Raw genomic sequence first — 9,154 nt, forward strand, 5'->3', positions numbered from 1 at the left:
AAAGAATGTACCTCAACATAATAAAGCCCACAGCTAACATTATTCTCAATAGTGAAAAGGTGACTTTCGTCTAAAATCAGAAGCAAGACAAGGAAGCCATTTTTGCCACTTTTGCTCAACACAGCACTGGGACTGGTAGCCAGAGCAATTAGGCAATAAAAAGAAATAAAAGATAAGACTACAAAATAAGAGAGAAGCCTCAACTAACCATTCTCAGCAATGGAAGAGGGAAAATATAGAAAGTATTAAAAAGCAGGTTAGGCCATGCGGAAGATCAAATCTTAGAGGTAAAAGTCAAAACCTCTGACCTAGAAGAAAAAATTGTCAAAAACACTGAGAAAATAACCAGAGAAAATGAAGATAATATACAAGAAATACTAGATACCATGAAATGCCCAAATATCTGAATAAATAGTATCCCAGAAGGTGAAGCAACTAATAAGGGGATTGATAATCAATTACATGAGATCCTGAAAGAAAATTTTCCAAGTCTAGAGAAGCACTCGAACATTCAGCCCCAAGAAATACAAAGCACCCCAAATAGAATCAATCCAAGAAGATCCTTTCCATGGCACATCACAGCCAGATTGAACAAAACCACAGACAAAGACAATATACTAAGACTGGCAAGAGAGAAACGTCAAGTCACTTACAAAGGCTACCCCATCATGCTAACACTGGATCTCTCATCAGTTACAATGCAAACAAGGAAAGAACAGGGAAATATTTTCCAAGTATTAAATCAAAAATAATTTCAACCAATAATACTACACCTGGCAAGACGATCCTTCATATGGGAAGAAGAGATAAAAATGTTCTCGGATAAACAACACTTGAAAGAATTTACCCACTCCAGATGAGCTCTTCAAAAAATTCTGAAAGGAATACTATACCAAGAAAACTAAAAAGAGACAGACAGAAACAAGACAACAAAAACAACCAAGAATAAGGCTAACTTAATGGTAGGAAAAAGTCTGGAAATATTGACAATAACATTGAATGTTAATGGATTAAATTCTCTGATCAAGAGACACAGACTAGTTGAATGAAAAATAAAATAGTAACAGCATACATATTGTTTCTAGGATATGTTTTTTGATTTGGGGACACCATTTCACTATTGAAATAATGTGTTGTACTGTATAAGTATATATAATTATAATTTGTTAGTTAAAAATACATAAATGAATAAACAATGGTCATTATGTACTAGATTATATTTGAGTTAGTTTGATATATTAAATAATTACTTTTTAAAAACTACTTCACTAGATATATGCAAAAATGTGCATATTAGTATTGTTTGTAATTGCTAAACATTAAAGCCAACAAAACATTCACAAATAATACAGTGCTTTAATAAGTGACAGTACAACCAGGCAATTAAATACTATACATCAAGACAATGAATAAAACCATGGTGTTTGCAACTACATGAATAAATTATAGAAATCTGATAATACACTATAATAGAAGCAAGTCCCAAAAGAATATATACAACATGATCCATTTATCAATAGTAAAATCAACTGGCATTGTTACTTATCCATTGATAGGTAGCATATCTATTTTAAAAAGAGAAAATGATCCTTATTCGGGATCGTGATCTCTTCGGGCATGGAGAGCTAGGAGCTAGTGGTGAATGAACACCGTGGCCTCGCAGACACCATGAGGTTCTTGTCCTGAATCTGTTGATGGGCACTTGGAGGACCCTATACAAACTCCATTAACTGCACCAGTAAGATCTACACATGCGTTTAAATATATCATCGCGTGATAAACATGTCAGAAAGTACGTGCTGGTTTGGAAGAAAGTAGAAGATTAGGGATTAGGATGTCTTCCTACAGGAATTGTTACTTATCCATTAATAGGTAGCATATCTATTTTAAAAAGAGAAAATGATCCTTATTCGGGATCGTGATCTCTTCGGGCATGGAGAGCTAGGAGCTAGTGGTGAATGAACACCGTGGCCTCGCAGACACCATGAGGTTCTTGTCCTGAATCTGTTGATGGGCACTTGGAGGACCCTATACAAACTCCATTAACTGCACCAGTAAGATCTACACATGCGTTTAAATATATCATCGCGTGATAAACATGTCAGAAAGTACGTGCTGGTTTGGAAGAAAGTAGAAGATTAGGGATTAGGATGTCTTCCTACAGTCTTGGAGAAGAATATTTCTCAATCATGAGAAAACTGGGAAGTTTGAGGAGGAGGGTACATTTTTGTCACATTTTTTAGGAAGCTGTTTCAGAAATCTTTCAAATGTTTTTTTGCTGACTATTTCGTGTCATCTTTATCATTTCCATAGAATTTACAACCATTTTCTATTAAGTATGTTTGCCTATACTTTTCCTGACTCTTAGTATGCAATAAATCACCTTAAATCTATGGTAAATATTACAAAAACAGGGACCATCAGATGACATAGTGGCTAAGTTGCCGGACTCCCATGTAGTCAACCGTGATTTGAGTCCCAAACCCAGTGTTTAAACTCACGCTGGGTGTGTGTGCGTGAGTGTCCAAGATCCCGAGAGGAGAATGGAGGAGAAGGGATTGCAGTGTGGCCATTCTCCCTGGGGGGTGATTTCTCGCTTTCTGTCTGTCTCTGTCTTTCTAGTGAGTGTATGTGCCCTATAGCAGAAACCTCTCCAAAAAAAATTATAAAAGCATTCATTCATGTCTTTACATAACATAAATTTAACATATTCTGTACCATACATAAAAAATATAAATTTTACAATAGTTACTCTAGATTGAAGGTAATTGGCGATCATAGAGCAAGAAACACACACATATACACAGAGATGCGTGTGTGCATGTCTGTGCTCACGCAGACATGCACACACATGTACACGTGCACACGCACGCACACACACACACATGTCTATGTTGCTGAAGACATGTCAGTGACTCTCCCTCTCCTACAGCTGACAGCTAAGTATATTACTAAGCCATAGTTATCTTAATGATCTGACCTGTGTATAGCTCCCCTGCTTTCTAGGTTCCAGCTGTACTCAGGTTGGTGTGTACAGCCTCCTGGAACCATCTGTTTTACACCACTGTCTGCCTGTGTGCTGGCTGCTCTCTCAGTGGCCTGTTACCTGTCCTCAGGGTCACTGTTCAGAGCTGTTACCTCTTAAATGCTGCCCAGCTCTGTGACCGGATCTCCTGCATACATGGCCCCCTCCTCCATAAGCAGATAAGCCCTTTGTATGAGGGAACATTCACTGCTACACCCCCAGGAACCACATCATCTGTGGCATAGAAGGCAATTCAAAGATAGTCCATACGTTATTGAATGATCTAGGAGTCTAGAATATTTTCATTTTCCAAGTAGTTTTATTGAGGTGCCATAAAGTTTGTACGGGAAGATGAAACCCTGAGGGAAGCAGTGGTGGATTTGGAAAAAAAAAAATAGACACACAAGGACAAAGTAGTGGGGATCAGTGGAAAAGGGATCTCCGATGGAGATGGTGGGCACTGAGCCACTTCCTGGTTTGTTCTTTTTTTATTTAACTTTATCTATTTACATCGCTTCACTATACATCCTGGTTTATCCTTGTATAGGGCAATGGGGGAGGGAGAAAAGGTGGAGCTGGGTGTTTTTTGTCATTGACTGCAGTGGTGGAGCATCTCACAGCCATAGTTCTAAACAAGCCTCCGCAGCCTTCTCTGGCTGGAACACAGCCTCTTTAATTTCTATAACCTTACAGTGTAGACCAAAGAAAAGCAGATCATGCCCTTAGAGCTCTCACTAGACACGCAGCACTGGCACAAGGACCGCACTCTGCTGGCCTTTAAAGGTCACTCCTACATCGTTCAGATCTGGCTGCTCCCTACACCGAGGGAATAACAGTCACTTATCAAACAATACTGGATAAACAATATGGTTTTTTTAAAAGGTCAGAGAAGTATTGTACGAGATATTTTTGAAGATCAACAAAATACTTGTCCAGAACTACCTAATAACAAGAGGAAATAAATCTAAAATATGCTTTATTCATTCAAAAGAAGGCTGCCAGGTTCCTACCATGTGACAGGGTCTATATGAGCACACAGGCACACAGGATGAACCAGAGCAACACAGACACAGAGTCCTGGGCTAGTCAGCGTCTCCCAGACACACCTTGTAGTAGGAAAGGGAGACCAATGGGTATTTAGACCCTTCACGAGGTCTGTCTCTGGGCTGGAGTTCTGAATGTAGTAAACTCACTCGGCAGTCAAACTTCCTCAGCGTATTTATGTTGCTAGTTGTTTGATGAAAGAAGGACCAACGTGGCTGTGAGGCAAAGTAATTTGCTCAACAAAGCTGCTCAGTCACAACCTACTATTAACCAGAGACCATCTGCTCTGTGGATCTCAGGACTTGAGGCCAACATCTTAGGAAGAGATGTAAGGACGAGAGAAGAAGGTCTAGAGACAGGAAGAGGACTCGAGGTAGAAGGCACTGTGGGTTGTGCGCCTATTACCTCTCTTACAAAGTCGGTGGCTTTCTCCTTTTTAAAAGTGATGAAACCCCAAGGACTTAGCCAAGCTCACGAACATCATGTACCTCTTTAATTTAGCTGGAAGTTCCTGGACTAAACCCAAGGTTGGTTGGCTTTCAATCGCATCTTTTTCAAGTACTGTATCTAACCATGTGAGTCTCACGATCTACTATTAACTTAAATTAGATTTTAGTTGCTCTGTGCACATTGTCCTCCAGAATGGCCAATAAATGAAACACTCATTAAAGAGAAAGGAAGAAAAAAAAAAAAAAAAAAACAAAAATAATGAAAACTATGACTTAGCCAAGCTCACGAACATCATGTACCTCTTTAATTTAGCTGGAAGTTCCTGGACTAAACCCAAGATTGGTTGGCTTTCAATCGCATCTTTTTCAAGTACTGTATCTAACCATGTGAGTCTCATGATCTACTATTAACTTAAATTAGATTTTAGTTGCTCTGTGCACATTGTCCTCCAGAATGGCCAATAAATGAAACACTCATTAAAGAGAAAGGAAGCAAAAAAAAAAAAAAAAAAACAAAAAAACACAAGAATCATGAAATCTATGGAAAAATAATCTTAACAATTCTCTAATGATATTGACAATATAATAAGTGGAATTATGTCAATAATGTGAATACACTGTTAGGATTACTAGCACTGTTTAATTAGTCTTCCACCTCTATTATTCATTTGAGGAGTTTTCCACCTTTTCTTCCTTCACATTAACCATACTGATTCCCAACACTAAGCTTCCACCACCTCTAGACAAACTCCTACTTACAGCTGACTCTTCTTGTGCTCAACTTGGTGGGACTGACTTCCAGATTCAGACATATTCTTTCATGCACTGAGGAATAACTGTCAGTGAAAAGTAACACTGCCCAGTTGATGTGCCATTTGGATAAAGTACTGTCGGTGCCTTTGGACAGGCTGCAGGCATGCAGGCACCTGCTGTCCAGTCACTGACTGTGACAAGGCAAGGCCAGGGTCTGCATCAAGGGGCAGTGACAGGACACCTGTGGAGCCACATCGCCTTCTTCCTGTTCATCAGAACACATGTACTTCTTTACTAACTCCTCACATTCCAAACACACAACCACATGAATGGCTTTGCTCATCGTAATAACAGGGACGCTACTGTGTGAATATAAAGACAGTCTCCTCGTAGCCCAGTATACAGCAGGGACATAAAGGACAGTGACGAGTCCAAAACAATTTTGTTGGCTTTTCCAATTTCAGGGAAAAAAGAAAAAAAATTAAAAAGCTTAAGATTTCCTCAATCTCTAATCTCCACTGAGACTGTTACTATGTCTCATCTGAATAAAGTGGACCATTGTCTAGAGTAACCACATCCTGAAGGAAGTGAACTGGGACCACTCCTGCCTACATCCTAGAAGCCAGATCATCTTCTTACCTCTCTGACTTTAACATGGATCATTTTTGGTCCAGGTAGTTTTAATGTGCACACAATAACAAAAACCCTGGTGCTTATACCACAACACTCGATTAAACATCTGAAAATCAACAAATGTGCACCTTTGTATTTGCCAAGATGTAAGAGCAGGCAGAGCAGAACCCCACGTCCACCACGTGGACCATGACTCGGGGTGTCACTGACAGGAATGGTCACTATTCCCTCGAGGGTTCTGACGGAACCTGCATCTTGAACCTGCACCTTTGCAGTGAGGCTCTCGCAGGGCCGTGGTGTTCACACACGTCTCATACTCACGTGATCAGAGAACCTGAGACGGGGGCTAAGATAAAGGGTGGTGTCTGTGGCCTCTCTAAGGTCAGCCATTACAACGCGGATCAGAAGCCCCTAAGGAAATGAGCTATAACGAGATGAGCAGACGAAGACGAACAGAACTGCCACACACATGAGGATGAGAGAAAGCGAAGTGGACTCAGTGGGGCCCTGGGACCGAGTGTAAGTGAAGAGGCAGGGAGAAGAGGAATGACAGCGGGGACGAGGAAGAGGGCCACTTGCAGCCTGTCCGACGTTCCACTCCTAGGTCGTCCTTGGTCGCACCAGGTTCCTCAGGGCCCCCGTGACGTCTCTGTTGCGGAGGCTGTAGATGAGGGGGTTCAGCACAGGGGTGATGATGGTGTAGAATGCAGACGCCATCATGTCCTGCTTGGCCGTGTGGTAGGAGTGGGGGAACATGTAGGTGTAGGTGCTCGCACCGAAGAAGAGCAGCACCACAGCCATGTGGGAGGAGCAGGTGGCCAGCGCCTTCCTGCGGCCCTTGGCTGAGTTCATCCTGCAGACGAGGTGCAGGATGAGGGCGTAGGAGCTGGAGACCAATGCAACAGGGATGAGAAGCATGAGGACACAGCACAGGTACATGAGCTCCCTGTAGAGTGAGATGTCCACACAGGACAGCTTTAACAGGGCAGGGGCCTCACAGAAGAAGCTCAGGATCTTCCTGGACTGACAGAAAGGGAAGCTCATAGAAATGGGGGTGAGCAACAAGCCATCCACCATTCCCAGGAACCAGCTCCCACACACCAGGTGCCGGCAGACTCTCTGGCTCATCAGCTGTGGGTAATGAAGAGGTCGGCAGATGGCGGTGTATCGGTCGTAGGCCATGGCAGCAGATGGCGGTGTATCGGTCGTAGGCCATGGCAGCCAGGAGGAAGCACTCAGCCCCTGCCAGGGTCAGGTAGAGGAACATCTGGATCCCACAGCCAGACAAGGAGATGGTGTCATCTCCAGTGACCTGGCCCAGAAGCATCTTGGGCACAGTCACCAGGATGTACGTGAGGTCCATGAGGGAGAGCTGGCTGATGAGGACGTACATGGGGGTGTGCAGGCGGGGCTCTGCGTGGATCACCAGGATGAGGAGGGCATTCCCCACCAGGGCCAGCACCAGGAAGATGAAGGTCCCGGCGTAGAGGAGGGCAGCATGCTCAGTTTCACCAAAGAGCCCCACGAGGATGAAGTCAGTGCTCGAAGTTTGATTCTGTGACGGTCGATCCCCTGAGTGCATGTCTAGTTTACACTTTTACCTTAGGAAGAGCAAGTCACGGATTTTAGGCCCTTCATGCCACATGACCTTCCTGACCTTTTATGGGAATACATGTTCTTTGAGCTATTTTTTCAAGCACTATTGAACAGATATGGAATTAAATTTCAAGCCTCAGGGAGATAAGGTATCATACTGGCTGAGAGGCTAGAGTAAATATAAAACAGACAGAGAAGGCAGACACTCCTGAACTGGACAAGAGAGAGAGCATTTATTCCCCCTTAAAGTCCACAAATTAAGAAAAGGACTGACCTCATGAGATGGTTATAGACGAACAGGAAACGCACATCAATTCAGTAACATGACACAGTAGTGAACTCAGGATTGGTGCTGAAATCAAAGTGGATACTAACGTCAATCCTGATGGCACATATATCTTCCTTAAAGAGTTGATTTTTCAGCTCATTCTCCCATCTTTGAATTGGCTTGATCATCTTTTTTCAGGTAAGCTGCTTCAGCTTCCTGTGTATTCTGGTTATCAGTCTCTTATTGGAAGCAGAGTTCACAAAAACAACTCTCCAAGGAAGACATATAAACAACAAAAGGCATATGAAAAAATGCTCACAATGAGATACCACCTTACCTCTGTCAAAATGACTAAGATTTACAAAAAAAAAATTTTGATAAGTGCTGACAGGGATGTCATCAAAGGAGAACTTGCCTACACTCCTGGTGGAATGTAAGTTGGTAGAGCCATTATGCAGAACAATAAGAAATTCTTCAAAGATCTACGAATAGACATACCACATGATCCAGCAATCCCACTTCATGGTACCTACTAAGACGATGGGAGAACTCTTAATCAGGAGAGTACTTGCACATCAATACTTATTGTGGCATTATTCACAATGGCTAAGATATGGAACCAACCCAAACGCCCACAAACAGATGAATGGATTGAAAATCAGTGGCACATATGCTCTATGGAGGAATACTCAGCTATAAAAAACAAGACCCTGGCTTTTGACAGAAAATGTATGAATATAGAAGATTTACCACTCAGTGAAGGAAGCCAGGCTATGAAGGAGAGACACTGTATGTCCCCACTAATATATATATTGACTGTCCGCACACTACGGCTGAACTGAATGGATAGAGGATATAAAAAACATAGAAAATGGTAATACATACCAGATACAGTGTGTGAAGTGGGAGGGTGAAGGAGGAGAGTCTGAGGAAAGACATTAAAGAGAAAAATAGAGAGGCAAGACATTTATGGGACAAATAAAAGGGTTTTCTGTTCAGAATAACATGTACATTATTCCCAAATGCACTGGTGAGAAATGTGTTCATATTGGAACATTCACTTTACAAGCTAAGTGACATATGTCACTGAGTGAATAAAATAAATTTAAATTAAATTAAATTTGAAAGAATTAATGGCATAAAGGTCACACCTGACACTTGCTGAAAAACTATCCTCAAATATTTTCTACCATCATAGATCTCCATTAAGATCCTTTCCCTCACTGGAACTATTCCATTTCTTTGCCTATTCCTCAGGTAATTTGGATTTCTTTCAAAGCAGGACCCTGGGGTAGAAGCCAGCAGAAGCCAGCATGTCTCAGGGAAGCAGCTCAGGCACATACCAGCACAGGGCAGGGGCAGCTCAGGGGCAGAGTGGACACGCAG

The 9,154-nt window shown here is 42.1% G+C and overlaps 1 protein-coding gene across 1 annotated transcript; it reads right to left on the reverse strand.

The window, feature by feature from the left end:
- Nucleotides 1-6,504: 6,504 nt before the first annotated feature.
- LOC102469404 (olfactory receptor 2T3) lies at nt 6,505-7,486 on the reverse strand. Its single transcript, XM_027771439.1, has 2 exons — nt 7,087-7,486; nt 6,505-7,052 (listed from the first exon to the last, which is right to left on the reverse strand). The coding sequence occupies exons 1-2, from the start codon at nt 7,484-7,486 to the stop codon at nt 6,505-6,507; spliced, it is 948 nt and encodes a 315-aa protein (XP_027627240.1).
- Between the last annotated feature and the right edge of the window lie 1,668 nt (nt 7,487-9,154).

This window comes from Tupaia chinensis, unplaced genomic scaffold, assembly GCF_000334495.1.
Source record: "Tupaia chinensis unplaced genomic scaffold, TupChi_1.0 Scaffold000214_1, whole genome shotgun sequence".
Lineage (NCBI taxonomy): Eukaryota > Metazoa > Chordata > Mammalia > Scandentia > Tupaiidae > Tupaia > Tupaia belangeri.